General features: G+C 36.2%; 1 protein-coding gene across 4 annotated transcripts in view; it reads right to left on the bottom strand.

Annotated features, from left to right (window-relative positions):
• Positions 1 to 18,040, bottom strand: part of LOC127634269 (arf-GAP with GTPase, ANK repeat and PH domain-containing protein 3-like) — a 217,595-nt gene that overhangs the window by 89,731 nt on the left and 109,824 nt on the right. For all 4 annotated transcript variants that reach the window (XM_052113742.1, XM_052113743.1, XM_052113740.1 and 1 more), the window contains exons 2-4: positions 17,571 to 17,629; positions 15,335 to 15,422; positions 5,623 to 5,708 (exon numbers count right to left, since the gene is read on the bottom strand). In XM_052113742.1, coding sequence (XP_051969702.1) covers positions 5,623 to 5,708; positions 15,335 to 15,422; positions 17,571 to 17,629 — 233 coding nt within the window. The remainder of the gene's footprint in view (positions 1 to 5,622; positions 5,709 to 15,334; positions 15,423 to 17,570; positions 17,630 to 18,040) is intronic.

Raw genomic sequence — 18,040 nt, 5'->3', positions numbered from 1 at the left:
TGAAATCCCCATTCTCACAACACAGAAAGCGAGTACTCATCCCCGCTTTGCTCGGCTGAGAACTGACATGAGAACTATCACACTATAATTACACTGAGCCGCAGCAAAATGTGAAAATGGGGCCACCCAGAAAGGGGCCCCAGAGGGCATGTACATTCGTTCAAAATGAAACGGCAATCTACCATCGACTGTGTCAAATGGGGATTGGGTAACACAATTACGGAATATTTTAGCAGCTATTTGGACAATTCTTTGCTTTTTCGAACTTGCCAAAAATATCACTTTCTCAGATATCATAAATGATTACGGTGTCACATCAGCATGCAGTCCAGGAGCTGCAAATTGAGTAAGATAATTAAGGTGTTTAGGGTATTACTAGTACTTTTTGTATGGTGAAATGTAAACACTTCAGCATTTCTCTACATAAACTACATTTCATATCCATATGTGTACAGATTACATATACCTCCATAGTGAATATGTTTGAATATTAAATAGTTACTGTAATCTAATTACTTTAAATAAAAAGTAGTGTAAAAAATTTTTTTTTAATTTCTTGTAATCAGATTACCATTACAGAATTTCAATTAAGGTAATTACTTTTGAGTACATTACCAGTTGTTGAGTATAATCTGTAAAAAAAAAAAAACTGTAATCTAATTACTTTTGCAATCAAAAAGTAATGTAACACATTAAAATTTAAGTTAATGTAATCAGAGTTACTGACTTTAAGTAAATTACTTCAAGTACTTGGGTTACACATTTTTCTTAAATAATATTATGTAGAAACCAATTAAAACATGAATAGGGCTGCAACAACTAATCGATAGAATCGATTATTATTGATAATAGAAATCATCGACAATGAATTACATTATCGATTAGTTGGATATATGCCATGAGCACGGAGAAGCTCCATCCGTGACGTCACTTTACAGCCCGGTAGAAAATGTGTTGCATGATGAAACTCATTTGAAAAACACCCGAGACAAGCTGATGCACAAAAAACACAACCCAAGTTGTCCAGCGCACAAGAACACTTTATAAACATTCAAAGAAGATCATAATACAGTTTAATGTGGATCGGTTGCTGCATCAGGTGCATTGAAAGAATGATTGTGCAGTTTAATGCACTTAAGAATTGTTTCTCTCTAACACATGACTTGCTATTTTCTGCTTTATTATGTATACATGATATGAATGTAAATCAGGTGCGAATGTTTGTGTATTTTGTAAAACTGCTTGTTTATACCAAATGAGAGTCTCTGATAAACTTAAATGAGCAAGCGGCCACGTGGATCCACATCAATCAAATCAACAGCAATGGAGAAAGGAGCGCAATCACTTTGATTAAACTCATGCAACATCATACCAGTTTCAGTTTCAATGTAATCAACTGTGTAGCTTTCACTGATGTCAAGTCAAGTGGTTTTTATTGGCGGTCACAGTGATGTCTCAGAGGTCAAAGTGTGCAGTTTAAAGTGTTTATATAGTTTCTCATCATGTAATCACATGTAACACAAACAGCACAGGGATGAGACTTTTCAGCACAAGAGTGAATCTGCACTGTGTTTACAGATGATTGTACTATATTAAACTGTATTTAATGCTGAATATAATGTAAATAATGCTAAGGGTCCTGATATTTGATAGTGCTCCTAATAATGCCAAAGGTAATGTCTGATTCTACCGGTACATTTATACCATGGCAAACATAATTGTATTGGATAAACATACACATATTTTTTAAAAGAATGGTTAAATGGTCTGCACTTATATAGCGCCTTTTTAACCTTAACGGTATTCAAAGCGCTTTACACTGTGACTCATTCATCCATTCACACACACATTCACACACCAATGATGGAAGAGCTGCCATGCAAGGTGCTAGCCTGCCATCGGGAGCAACTTGGGGTTCAGTGTCTTGCCCAAGGACACTTCGGCATGTGGAGTCATGTGGGCTGGGATTCAAACCACCAACCCTGTGATTAGTGGCCGACCCGCTCTACCAACTGAGCCACAGCCGCCCCTCAAGTAATAAGAAATAATGCTGCAAGCAGCGATGATGAGCCAAAGCACAACGGCTCCATTTCCACCCGGGAAACATTGCAAGATGGACACATGCATTTGACATTATTATAAACGATTTAAAGCAATTAGAGTAAATACAAGAGGACTATTGTTGTAAGAGCCACACTTCCTATTGCCAGGTGGTTGCACTTTGATTGTGACCCAAAATAGTCAAATCTATGTGATTAGCCCCCAAGACTAAACATACATCTCAATTTTGATCTAAATCACACATTGCACACAGAAGATATGACACGCATCCTGTTTCCCATTTTTCGCCTAAATTTAATGACTTGCCATGGCAACACCGTTCGATATACATAAAAAATCTGTTCACAATTTAGCATCTTCAATGTATTGGCATAATGTTGTCTTAAGTCTGGTGACAGTCTCATGAATCCCCTAGGAGGAGTATATAAAAGTTCAGAGAATTCAGAGAATCAATCCATCCATCCATCCATCCATCTATCTTTCTTTCTTTCTTTCTTTCTTTCTGTCTGTCTGTCTTTCTGTCTGTCCATCTAGCTAACATCAATTTGTAATTGTTAATTTTTTTGCTAACGGATTAATATAACATCCATCCATCCATCCATCCATCGTCAACCGCTTATCCTGTGTACAGGGTCGCGGGGGGGGCTGGAGCCTATCCCAGCTAACATTGGGCGAAAGGCGGGGACACCCTGGACAGGTCGCCAGTCCATCGCAGATTAATATAACAATTTTGCTATAATTTAAATTAATTATTTATTGAAAAACTTTGTAGATTAGGTGTTAAGATAGTCTAAGTAGATTTTAATATGAGCACAGAAGTCATTTAGGCTTGTAATTTCATTGCAATTCTGTGGCAATAGGTTTGAATTGATTTTATTGTTGCATTTTATCTCTGTTCATTGTCAAAATAAATGAAGTATATTCACTTTGAGTCTGCATTTGTTATCCATATGCACAACTATTTAAATAGCCTCTAAATTAATGTTGGGCAAATGAGGACAAACTGGTTACCAACAAACAACTATTGATTCACAACGTTGACACAACGTCATCATGACGGACTGGTACCGTTCCAAAGTTATGATGCCACAATTAAAGTTTGGTCATCAAATTACGGTGCAGTTAGGAAATGGCTACATAATTTGTCTAGATGGGATTACAAAATGACTGAATTTGCTGCAGATTTTCTAAACTTTTATGATGCATTTGCTGCATTTTTTGGGGTTGTTTTACAATGAAAACTCACAAATCATCAGTATATGCCTCTATAATTGTGTTAATTACATTGCAAATGCAATTGCATGTAAATATTTTAGAGCATAATAACTGAATATGCAGTTAGCAACCAAAAAACTAAAGAAAATGCAAACAAAAATACCATACATTTAGGTGAAACCTGTGGTTATTGGAAGACCCTTCATTCTTTTTGTATTAACATTTTCTGCCTCAGAGAATGCAAGAAAACGTATCTAAGGTTAAAATAGTCATACAATAAATCTGTAAACTAAAAACACAAATAAGGATTCAATAATAGGCCTGTTGCAATTTTTGCAGTGTCTGATATTTTAATCTGGTATATGGCCATATACGAATAAATGCAATTATTCAGTTTGTATATGAGAGTTCATATATTTGAGCACTTATGCACACTTTTAAATTTCACAAATGTTTAAAAAAACATTACATAAATAAACACTTAAAAATTTTGTCATATGAAATCTACAGTATATTGCAAATATCTATATAAGTTACCTTTTATATCAGTAAAAACATTTACTTTCGGCATACAAGTTTTCAGCATGTATTGTCATTTTCAGTTTCGTAGCCTACTGTATTAACAGCACTTCAAATTCTAATCACATTTTATTACACAACTAATGGGTATTTTAAGTGAATGTTAGGGATTCTTTGTATAAACGCAGATTCAAGCACTAAAATACATATTTAAAATAATACATTTGATAATATCATCTCTATGTGTGCTTTTGTTGGTCATGAGATATTGTAAGTCAGTGGAAAATTACATCAATCAGCTCCGGTAAAAGGCATCTGACGGGGTGGTCTACTGGTAATTAATTTGTTAATAGCATAAGAGGTTAAAGGTTCTAATCCGTCCATATTAAACTATATATTTTAATTAACAAAGATTGCATCCACACCTCAGTGGATGTATATCTTGAGTGGGGACACATTTTTCTATGGGATTAAACTGGAAATGAGTGCAAACTGTGGAAATCGTAGCAACGAGGAGCAGTCGCCGCCCATTCTCGATTCCTCAAGTACATCACTGTGGCACATATATTGCTATCTTCTTAATACTGAATAAGTATTACCTATGTTGTTTAAAATTAAAAGCAGTTCATGAGCATGCCCTTGTTATTTTTGTAGCCATATTAAAAGGATCTCTAAATTTACATGTCTTTCTTTTGATAAACTTATATAACTGATGAAATTGGTTACACATACTGCCACTCAGAACTGGGTTAGACATATGGCTTTGATTTATTTGTATTTTTACATTTCAGTTAATATTTGAATTATATTTTATTTATATAAAAAAATAAAAAAGTTTGTGCAGTACATTTTCATTACAATAAACGTAGATTTCTATAGCTTTTTTATTTCACTTTAAAACTGCTTTCACTTGCACAATAAATTGGCAACAGTATTTAAGATATCAAATATCCCTTTAAAAATGTTTTACATCAGTAGTGTTGACATTATTCTAAAGAATTTTTAAGCAATTCATGTAAACACAAAAAGGCTATTTCAAAGTCTGTTAAAAGCGCCATACTTCCTGATGCCAGTTGGTGGCAATATGACCATGACCCATAATAACCGCATCGATGTGATCATCCCCCATTATCAAGCATACAGCTGAATTTTCATCAAAATTACAAAAAGCACACAGAAGATATGAGACACTTCCTGTTTTCCATTTTTTGCCATAAATGTATTGGTTCACCATGGCGACACCATTCAAAATATCAAAAATCTGTTCAAAAATAAAATTTGGTGCCACCAAAATCACATCCTCTAGGAGTATGTAAAAAAAATCCAAAATAGCCGACTTCCTGTTGTGCAGAGCTAATGACTGTGAGTATGAAAGTTGTTCGGCTTGATGAGAACTATAAATGTACCAATTTTGGTGACTGTAGGTGAAAATGGGGGTGCTAGAGAGCCTCCATTACATGCACATTTTCAGTGCTTGGGCCCTAAAAATCCTTAGAAGAAAAATAGGGCCTCTGCATTTTCAGTGCTTGGGCCCTAAAAAATTTAATCAGCAACAGTTCTATTTTAAAACCTACAATATTAATTTTAAAATGCTTAAAAAATGTTCAACACTGGTTCAGACAAAAGTTCTAAAAACACTTTTTTTTCTTAACATGCTCCTTTTTGTTCCTTTTAGCCAATATGTTTGCTAAATGTGATTACAATTGCGATTTCAAATGCATTTAACCAGTCACTGGCATGGTAGCTATTTTTGTTCTAGCAAAATGTTTTAGTAAACGTTTAAGTAATTCGAGGAAATATATAGTTTCTGTTGGCGTAGTTTCTTACCTGCAATTCTGGCGGGCCGCCTTCATCTCTGATCAGCAAGAGATAACTCTGTCCGTCCACCACAATCTCCTTTTTAAACCGCCCTCCTGCAAGAACGCAGAATAACATTAATTATGCCATTTTACAACATCTTTCTCTCTGCAGCTCATTTACCTGAGGAACCCCCTCCCAGCTCTGTCAATTTGTACAAAGACATTTCCAATTTTCAACTTGCGTTAGTCTTCTGGCAGTTGCGAAGTGTTAGGGAGAAATGTGGAAGACTGTGAGTGAATGAGTTAGTGAGCATGTAAATGAGTGTGTGGGATGTATGCGCGTGCATGTCTAAACATGAACTAATGCTTAATACAGCAGAGTGCTGCCCATGTCTCCTGCTTCATTAAACAGCACATGGAAACAATAGAGCAACTAGAGCTTGCCGATGTATTGAATATTGCCGATATATTTGCATTGATTTTGCTGCCAATACAAAATTAAGCAACACTGTGAATATCGCAATTATGTCAGTGTGCTTTTTATTTGGCCATTCATTTTCCCGAACAGCATGTAATATATTTGTTTCATAGGTATCTTGACTTGCAAGTATGATGAGTAAGACAGATGTCTTAATAGCATATTTGATTTCATTTTCAACTTTTAATTAGGTAAGTTTGATTCATGTCTTTGAATTGATTCAAATTGTTCGTTCAAATCTCTGATTCAACTTTTGGTTTGTCATTACCCAAAAATGTGAGCTTGATCCATATAAATCACGCGAACGTGGCAACATTTTAGCCAAACGATATTACATGTTGTTTACATGTATTGCGGCAGTTCCGAGGTCAAATGTCAACTTTGTGGTGCTAAAAGAGAGTAAAATTGTCCCCCAAACAGATGAGGTTTTAAAGGTTAATGCTCTATTGAGATTTAAATCAACAATACCTACCACCCTAACCTAAACTTCAAACCTAAACCTAACCAATAGTGTCATAAAAAACAATTGTTACATGAAAAACACAACTCCTGACACATTCGGCTTAAGTGTTCTTCAGGACACGTACCCCAGTCCTTTGCATCGCAACTGCAATGCTCTATCAGTTTAGGTACTGCACAATTTCACTGCACTTAAACAAGCTTGTTAATGTAGTTACTTTTGTAATTTAAATGTTAAAATGTATCGTATCACAAATCACACGCTACAGTTAAAGCGTTTAGATGTCATCATACGGTTCACCTTCATACCTTAAATACTGTATTGATAATAAATATTGATATACTTATCGAACATCTTCAAAAGGAAGAAACATAGTATGCAGATATCATTTTGATAGCTAAAGTGCATAGCCCACATGCAACTGATAAACATTGAATATCAGCCAACAAATGAAATTAGGCAAGCCGTATACAAAATCTGAGCTATTCCTACACCAACTGTGAATCTGAGACTTTGATTTTTCCCTCCTCAACAGATGTGTTTTTTCTCTGTTTCTGGCACTGAAAGCTGATGGAACTTTGATGCCACTGAGAGTTCTCCAAATAATTTTTTTTTTTTTTACATCAGCAAAGTTTGTGATTTTGTGGAGCCTCCTCCATGATTAAAAGTTGCTTTTTCTTCTAGTAATCTTCTAAGGGGGACAAAAGCATAGGGGTGGGATCCTCGAACATAACGATGGGTTGAAACGGCAGGTCAGTGTGTGGAATACATGAACAGGCTGGGGAGGAGAGGGTTGATTTGGGTGAACTGTTCACTTGGGAGCAAGAGGAATTAGCAGTGATTAGATGAACCAAAGTTATATAACAATTTTGTGACGTTAGTTATGAGAATAGAAATGTAAAAATGTATTATAGGAAGGAAATATGCAGGAAATATCAACATAGATTAAATGTCATCTAAGAGTGTGAATATTGCTCATGAGGGCACTATTACTTCACTACAATTACTGAAATTCTTGATGAACTATCATGCTACTACTACTACTCTACTACAACTATTTCTACACTACTACAACTACTACTACAACAACTACTACTACTACTACAACAACAACACCTACAACTACTATTACAAATACGACTACTACAACTACTACTACTCTACTACAACTACTACTTCAACTACTACTACAACCACTACAACTACTCTACTACAACTACAACTACTAATACTACTACAAGTACTACTACTACACTACTACTACTACTACAACTACTCTACTACTACAACAACTACAACTACAATACTACTACTACAACTACTACTACAACTGTTACTACTAAAACTACTACATTACTACTACAAATACTACAACACTACTACTCTACTACAACTACTACAACTACTACTACACCTACTACTACAACTACTCTACTACTGCAACAACTACAACTACACTACTACTACTACAAATACAACTACTACACTACTACTACTACAAATACAACTACTACACTACTACTACAACTGTTACTACTACAACTACTACATTACTACTACAACTACTACAAATACTACACTACTACAACACTACTACAACTACTATTACAACTACTACTACTACTACTACAATATATAGCATGCATATTGTGTACAGCATGCACATCTTCAATATGCATAGAATACCTGGATCAGATGACATATTACTTTGCCAAAATGTGCAGTACATAACAGATCACACTGCATAGAAAAGTGTATCCCACAATGCACTGTGAACTTGGACTTCCATTTTCAGTGTGATAAACTACCCGGAAGCAATTACGACTGGAATTTTCTCTTTTATCATTCACTATTTGATCGGAAAATGTATGATCATTTTACACAAAATTTAATTGAAAATGCAAAAAAATCAATTTTTATTTCAAAAAATGATAACTGAACACTGCTTACATGCAACGTGATGAGGTCATGTGACAACAATGTAGCATACTACTGTTGAAACGTTTATTGTTTATTGCACAACTCTTTGGAATACTCGATTCTGATTGGTCAAGTTATCCAGGGGTTAAAAGTAAAAACCTAAATACATTTTTCATGTCAATTTATTTATTTATTTGGCAAGTAGTCTTGTAAAAATCAGTATAATGAGCAATCAAACAGATAACCTACAGAACTCCGCCTCAAATCGGAGGTTGAATTCAGTGTCTCTGGAGATTCAGTTGTCTCATTTTCTACTCATATAATAGTGTACATTCAACTCAAATGATTATAATTTTAAGTCAATTTAATAGTAGCAATGTAATAAGCGAGATAATATACAGTCAGCCGGTCATCTTCACATAACAAATTGCTAAATAAATATGTATCACATACAAAATGCCTACTAACCCTAACCTAACCTAACCCTAACCTAACCTAACCTAACCCTAACCTAACCTAACCTAACCCTAAACCCTAACCCTAACCTAACCTAACCTAACCTAACCCTAACCTAACCCTAACCTAACCTACCCTACACTAACCTAACCTAACCCTAACCTAACCCTAACCTAACCTACCCTAACCTAACCCTAACCTAACCTAACCTAACCTAACCTACCCTAACCTAACCCTAACCTAACCTAACCTAACCTACCCTACCCTAACCTAACCTACCCTAACCTAACCTAACCCTAACCTAACCTAACCTACCCTACCCTAACCTAACCTAACCCTAACCTAACCTACCCTAACCTACCCTACCCTACCCTAACCTAACCTAACCCTAACCTAACCTAACCTAACCCTAACCTAACCTAACCTAACCTAACCTAATCTAACCTAACCTAACCTAACCTAACCCTACTGTTTCACTTAGAGACTACTATTTAACAAACAGTAGGCTATAGCTGTCACGGAAATGAAATTTGGATAAATGATTTCCTTTTAAGGCTTTAAAAACGAATGACGGAAAAAAATAACGTTTTAAATATCAAAATATTTAGAAGTACTTAAAATGTCTCTCTTTTTGGTCAACTTTAGTTTTGGTCAATTTATACTTACGCTGTTGTTTTTTGGAACTCATATTTTCTATTATAATGTTTTTAACAAAAAAATAAGAAATAATTTGTTTATATATTTGTATTATATAATATATAATATAATGCAATAATACAAATTTTCTGTCCCAATTTCGTCACCTTCACATGGTATTTTAATGTTCTTTAATTAGACCTTATTAAAAGAGATTTATTTCATCATTGCATCACTCCAAAGAAATAAAGCGTGCGTCTCCTCTGCATCACTGCGTGTCATTAACACGGCGTGTACCCGCTATGACCAGGGACATTTGTCATTACGCGTTTGTTTTAAGTGAGGCCGGAGCGCATTATATTTTGATCTATTTTTATTTTGTTTAGATTTTCGCGGGAGTTTGGCGTGAGCCTCTGCTAATGCCGTGCGCATTAGATCACACGAGAAGCGCCTCACACGCTCTTCCGGACAGGAGATGCCAGAGCTGCTCTTGTGGACATCCGCGGTCCGGCCGATGCTCGGAGTACAACTGAATGACACAAACGCGGCATTGATGGGATTTACATATTCACTTAAAAAATATATTCGCCTTATTCGCCACAATCAGATGATTATTTAATAATCACGACAGGCCTACAGTAGGCACAATGCAGTGTATAGTGTGCAATATGAAGTAACTAGTAAGCAAGTGCTCCATTTAGAACATAATATCACTTTGATACTTTATCTCAGGTCTATTTTAACTCATGTCCTGCAGAGAAAATTCATTAGGGAGCTTTGTCATCGAACGCCTCCTGGGAGAATTTTAATTTTGTAAACAGTGTGAATGAATGCTTGTAAATTCCCAAAACTCTAAATGTTAAAGCAGCTAAGTCTGAGAAAATCCTTCATGTAGTCAAAAACTGCTCTTTTGTTATGTCTCCAAGTAGCAATGAGCATGACCGAAAGCTGCTAGAATTCGTGTCACACTGCAAATCCTTACTTTTAAGTTCAGTGACCCCTGGAGTCAATTGTACTAGTTAAGAGTCATGCACAAGAGCACTGAAATAGGCTACTGCCTCACAGAATGTAAATAGCAGCTATGCATAACAGGTCCCTACATGGTATTAAAACTAATTTTTACATTTTCAGAGGAAAATGTGTTTGCCTCTGCAAAATTCGTTGCCATGATTGTAGGGTGATCTGTGTGGTTGCTAGGGTGTTGCTTAATGGTTACTAGAGTGTTCTTGGTGTTTGCTTAATGGCCCAAGTCAAAAACACGGACCTCCAGGTATATATCTACGATATTCTGGTCCCTATGATTCGGTTCCTTCCTTTGATGGAAGTCTATGAGATTTTGTCATCTGTTTTATTGACGACCAGGCATTTGTTTGAAACCAATGCATGACCAATAATATTAGTGATGTTTGCCTTAGCAAACACCACTAATAAAAGGTGGAAATGAACCAAAACATCGAATTTCAACAGGCAACTGTTTGGTGTAATTATAAATAATTGAACTTAATTGTGTTTCCGAGCACAATCACTGACGAATTTAAAGTAGGTGATAATTTCATCTGCTGCTGGTAAGGCATGTCCAAACATGTTATAAAAGACCAGCAAAAAATCCCTTAAGCAAAGTTTCCTGCTTATTCAAAGACTTTTGCAGATAGCTGTCCAAAGGTTTAGTTTTTTGAAGGAATAGTTCAATTGAATGCTGACTGAGGCTTAAAATTCTGCATAAAATCTCCTATTGTGATCCACAGAAAGAAGTCATACAGGTCTGAAACAGGTTAAGGGTGAGTAAATGATTACAGAATTCCCTTTAGCTTAGAGTTTTTTTTTTCCACAAAGGCTGTGATGGTAAAAAAGAAAATCTTACTGTTGCCAGCAGTGGTAAATGAGGCTTTTATAATGCAGTGATTCTTTTGAAATTCAGCTCTGGTTTGTCTTCAAGAATCCGAGGGCATGGCCGGGCCGAGAGGATTCAAGCTCGGTGCTGAGTTGCCCAATCAGATCAAAGATAAGAGGAGGAGGAGCCAGGGACGCCAGAGAGAGAGAGAGAGAGAGAGAGAGACGCATGCAGCAGTGTTTTGAGTGTGCGCTTTTGTTATGTTTGTGTCCACCAGTGTCTGCCGCACTGGTGCTGAAACCCGGGACTGGAGGAAGACTCGCTGTCAGAGAGCCCTCACCGCTAATGGAGCATCGCAATGCCGAGGAGAGGAGTGGTTCGATGGTACTGGAGCGGTCCACCAGGAGACGGAGGAGCTGCTGCTGTCCGCCAGGAAGCGGAGGAGCCGTTGCCGTACCACTCGCCTACCAAGGTACCCAGGAGGCGAGTGGAAGAGCAGCTGGCAACGGAATGGCCGAAGGGGCAACTCCTCCCCTCCAGGAATTTAGTAAGTCAGACCAGAGGTTTCCCAGGCCTGAATCGGGCGGTGGGGGTATGTGACGAGAGGATTCGCGTCTGGTGCTGAATTGCCCAATCAGTGGGAGAGAGATAAAAGGAGGAGCCGGGGAGAGAGAGAGATGCACACAGCAGTGTTTTGTGTGTGAGCTTTTGTTATTTTTCAGTTCAGTGTTTTATGTTGAATTAAAGTCTTTTTGATTGTTAATCCAGCTCCTGCTTCCTCCTTTCCGATGAACGAAAGACTTGTCTGCCACACAGTTGTTATGAGTCTAATCCCTATTTTAGACTTTAAGGGGGCAAAAGGGCATAAACATTTAATCTATACGCCGTCACACAAAAGTAAATGCTGAGGATTGATGACACGGTCCGGTGGTGGCAGGCCAGGCTGCCTGACCCGCTGTTGCCATAGCAACACCTGAGATATCGGAGGGGTGGGGCATCGGCATGAAAATGCAGAGCTTTGCCAGTGCAGTACAGACAGCAGCAAATAACAGATAACAAATTACGATTAGGAGACATTAGGGTCATTTTCACTTGAGCAATGCAGAAAGTCTGCCAACACTTCATGCAGTATGAATAACAATTGTATTAATCACTGGTGTAATGCAATTTCTGTGCAATCTTTGTTTTCCTTCTTACAGCCGAATATTTGTACAATTCTACAAAGCATGAAACTGCTCAATCTTTTGCATATTTCCTATCAGTTTACAGATATTTCTTACAATGTTTTTTGGAAATATACCATGTTAATACCATGGTTTTCTCTGAAAAACTTTGAAGTACCATGTATATACCACTATATATGAATGTGGTAATCATATATCACCATAGTATATGGTTACTTGTTACATAAAATGTCCATGGACTTTTTTAATCAATATCAATATTTAAGTTACAATTTATATGAAAAGTACTCTAGCAAAGTGTATATCTTACATCCTGTAATTGCTTTTTTTACATTTTAAATAAACTTTTTTGCTTTTTCTTGTGGTGAAAAATATATTTATATTTAAAATATATTTTTTTAAAGAACAAAAATGCCATGTAGCTTCTTAAAGTCCCCAAAGTTGCATGCATAAATAAACAAATTAACAAAATGCTGCTTAAAAGGAATATTCCAGTTTCAGTACAAGTTAAGCTCAATCGACAGCATTTCTGGCATAATGAGTCAAATATTTTCCACTCATCTAGTCTCTTTTTTTAAAGCAAATTTCAAGATTATGGTAACTTACAATGGAAAAGAACAGGGTCAGTCCATAAAAGTTAAAATACACACTTTTATATATATAGAGAGAGAGAGAGAGAGAGTACTGATCCCTTAACATTCCATTAAAATAGCTTCAAACAGAGTATAACATGTCCTACCACAGAACATGAACTTTCCAAAAGTATTTTGTCAACTATAAATCAAAGTTCTATGGTATTACTATTTAATTTCATTACTGTACCATTGTACAGGCCACAGGGAAGCCAGAGCATTTATAATAGAACACGACCAGCATTCATATTTAACGATAAATCAATATTGAAAAAATGACTTCTGTCAGAGCTTGTGCATAGAGTTATAACCATCTCACAGAGACACTTTCATATTTTGCCCTCGAATTTTGGAACATTTCGTAATACAGAGTGGTTTAGCCTTGTTATATTTTGCTATATATGTGAGTGTTAACATTAATCTTAGGAGGAGCAATTCATCACGCATTTATCAAGCATTATTCCACTGTAACACCACAGTCGAGTAAGAGCGAGAGGCAGAGAATTTTATTGGGGGGCTGAGCAAACCACATTCAAGTCACAACAGGTTTCAAAGCCTATTTTCTTCCACTGTGGAACAGGATGTACAGTTAAGCTTTCGACAAAACCTACTGGGCCAGAATACTGCACATACTGCACATTTAAGCAATGTGACTTTTATCTACTGTTAAAAGCACATTATTGCCATGTTCAATCCAAGATAAAGGCATAGTTAACTCTGCCATAATTTATTCACACTCATGTTGTTCCAAACCTACATTACCATTGTACTGACTCCCCGTGATATTCATTAATGGAATGTCCCAGGTTTTTATTTTATTTAAAAATTGTAATTCCTGCAAAGCACTTACAATGGAAGTGAATGGACTAGTCCATCAACATTAAAGTACACAAGTATAGCCACGAGACAAAGAGTACATTTAACAGATTTTTTTCAGATAAACAAGAGGCAAGTCGAAATCATGTTATGCCACAAATATTGTCGATTGAGCTTAACTTGTATTGAACCCAGAACATTCCTTTCTATACAAGTTAACATATGTATATGGACGGCATCTGTTACATGCATGACGATTATTTACTAGCAAAAATAATTCTGACTCGTTTGGCTTTACTTTCAAAATGGTGTATATTGTAAATTTGGTAACATTAGTCAACAATAATTAATGAACAACTGTATCATCATTTACAAAGATTAATACATGCTTCAAAAAATATATTGGTCATTGTTAGTTCATGATACCTAAAGCCCTGTACCATCATATACATACACACACACACACACACACACATACACATATACATACATATACATATATATACTTACACATATACATATACATATATATACATATTCATATACATATACATACATATATATACATATTCATATACATATATATACATACACATATACATACATATATATACATATTCATATACATATACATATATATACATACACATACACATATATATATATACATATTCATATACATATATATACATACACATACATATATATACATATATATATATATATATATATACTATATATATATATACATATATATATATATATATATATATATATATATATATATACATATCATATACATACATACATATATGTTCTAATTGTTGATGACCACTGTAGTGCATGTTTGTGTTAGGTAGAGCGTGTGGGGAATGTTTGGGGAGGTGTTTAATGTATATAATTGATTCTGTATTTTATGTAATGTTTGTATGCAATCAATAAAAACTGTATAAAAATAAATAAATAAATAGGAATATTTGAAAAAAAAAAAATATATATATATATATATATATATATATATATATATATATATATATATATATATTATTCTGTTTGGTGCTACTAGTGGCACAGAAATAACACACTTTAATGAATTATCATCTGGCACTATGCAGCACCGTGACATGCTTGTGTCTAAACTTAGAATTGTAACCACTGCGTTGACCTAAAACAAAGCAGCTAAAGTAATTTGTTTTTTAAATAAATTAATAATACAGGCCACAGATGACCACAGAAGATGATACAAATTCATGGACAGCAAAAGTCTGCTCCACAGCAGGAAGTGTTGTTGGATGACTGACCCTGTCAAACACTCAGCCTAACTCACCCTCAGGCGACTCCTCCTGGACGTATGTTCCTGTCAGATACCGGTGAACTAATGCTGACTTCCCACTGGACAGGTTTCCCACGATGCCCTGCATGGGGAAACAGACATGAGTCAGGACACATATTAGCAGCAAATAACAGAGTTTGCACAATCCAAAGGCACATAAGACAGAAAATGAGACATAATGTTTCCAAAATAAATGGCTACTGTAGGTTCACATAGTGTGTTCAGGATTCATGAAACCTCAACCAGAATTTTAAGAGTACTTGTGCAAATGCAAAATATATAAAATGCTACAAAAGTGACCTAAAATATGAACAATAGTAATAGTGATGCCTGCCATGTCATACACCGACAACATCCATTGCTTATCTCTTGGTGAGAGAAGCAATTTACTTCTCAATGAGAACACGGACGACAGCGACCACCCCTTCATTTATTGAGTAACCCCCTCGGCATGAAAATCTGTTTCATAAACTATTCACCGCCAACAGATGGATAACTTCCCTACAGCATCCAGGATTTCCCTCTAATGAATCGGCATCCCTTCTTTCATAAAAAACACTCTCTCGAGCATGGAGGAAGCAACTTCAGGAGTTTCCTCACACCTGGTGCAACACTCTTCTGCCTGACAGTCCATGAGAGGACGATTGTTCCTGCACAGCGAGATAATAATTCCACCCAGCTGTGTACGGACAACTTTCCAAATATAATGAGGACAGAGAAACCCCCTCAAACTGAAAGAACTGACTGGGAAGGAAGAAATTCTGCAAACACATTTTGAAAGTGAAACACTCAGGTGTGCACTGGTAATGAAAATGTGGACAAATTTCATCCAAGCACAGGGAGTTGACTTGAAATACTTGAATCGACTTGAGGCACCAACAACCATCCATGTGATTATCTAATCAACCAATGGTGTGATCATGCAGATACGGGTCAGAAGCATCAGTTAATGTTCACATCAACCATCAGAATGGGGAAAAATTAGATCTCAGTGATTTTAATCGTGGCAGGATTGTTGACGCCAGATGGGCTGGTTTGAGTATTTCTGTAACTGCTGATCAGGCATTAAAATATTTGAATATACACTATCATAGATAAATACTAAAAACTACCTCTGATATACTCGGCTTCAAAATCATAACGTTAATTATCAGATCGATGCTGATAATAAACCAAATGCTAACTGATAGGGTCACTGATATATCATGCATTCCTGGGAACAACCTAACCTTCAGAGAAGGACTGAATATTGCTTTTCCTCACGAACATGAAAAGTCTCAATCCATTCCATCCCACAAAGACCACAAAGCAGGCACCTCAATATCCATACAAGAATGCTCAAGAATCAATCCACCTTTGTTCTCCAAAGATTCCCATAGAGTGAAGTCTAATGAAAGGATTAAACTAATCAAAAATCCTCCTCCTCCATCCTTTACATTAGAGGAATTAATTAAACACTGTTTGGGTTTATCACAGGGTGATGTGCACCGTTAACAGATTTCCAGTCCTTTTCTATAATGCAGACCCAGACGAGAATTTAATTATACAAGTGGACGCCACATGCTTCAGACAGAAACGTCCTTACAGGGTATTGGATGTAAAAGTTTCATAAGCATAAGGTTTCACGATGTTGCGTCATAATGAGCCATTACAATGATGATCTGAGTATGTCTATTCATACTGTACATTAAATGCTTTAAAAATGATCCATATACACTGGCTTTAAATGCTTTTAAATTATCTATTTACTTTTACAATGAAAGTGAATGGTGATTAAGGCTGTCCATCTATGGACATTCTGCCTAATTTCTTCCTTTGTGTTCCACGGAAGAAAGTCAGTCAAATGGGGTTGAAATTATTGGAGTTAATGTTGACAGAATGTTCATTTTTAGGTGAACTGTGTCTTTAAGAGAATAATATACTGTCAATTATGGGTTTGGAAAAGTTATTCTGGTCATGTTTTGACAGTGATATTGTATATGAGGGGCCAGTGAATACAGTATTTTTTATTTTTTTTGGTGGGTATTCCGAGGGGATGTCAGCAGAAAAAAACAAAAGTGACACTCCAGAGCATGTCAAAAAGACATATTGTTACAGAGAGTGACAGAGTAGTGGCACTGCATACTGAATAACAACAATGGACATTTTCTGGGGAAAACTGTTCCACATAATTTAAAGAGATCTGAGCTGAATAGAAATGACATATTAAGGGTTTTAAAAGAACACTTACCACTTTGAGCTCTGGTACTGATCGACTCAATGTCCATTCCTGACTGTTGACAAAGGAGTCTGGAAAGAAAGAGATAGCAAACTTTAGTAAACTAGTACATAATGATTTTCACTTGATAAATTTGAAAGATTATTGTGACAGGGTGGAGGGCGGGGCTGGGTCATGGTGCTACACACCCGGCCCCTAATTAGGCTAATCAAGCCTCAGAGAGGGATAAAGGCTGACTGGAGACTGCAGTGGAGATATTTTCTGAGAGAGAGTTTTTCAGGCAGCTGCCCAACACCTTTGTGTGTTTGTCTTTTTGTTTCAGTTCCTTATTAAAATATTATTTATATTGTCAAGCCGGTTCTCACCTCCTCCTTTCCCTTTGATCCCTTTACACTGGTGCCGAAATCTGGGAAGGAGGAGGGATGCGCCGCAGTTGAGTCCTCGCCACTATTATCCACCCCAACAGAGCAGCCGCGGCCATT

Source organism: Xyrauchen texanus, chromosome 41 (assembly GCF_025860055.1).
Source record: "Xyrauchen texanus isolate HMW12.3.18 chromosome 41, RBS_HiC_50CHRs, whole genome shotgun sequence".
NCBI lineage: Eukaryota > Metazoa > Chordata > Actinopteri > Cypriniformes > Catostomidae > Xyrauchen > Xyrauchen texanus.
This window is presented reverse-complemented; position numbering and strand designations above follow the sequence as displayed.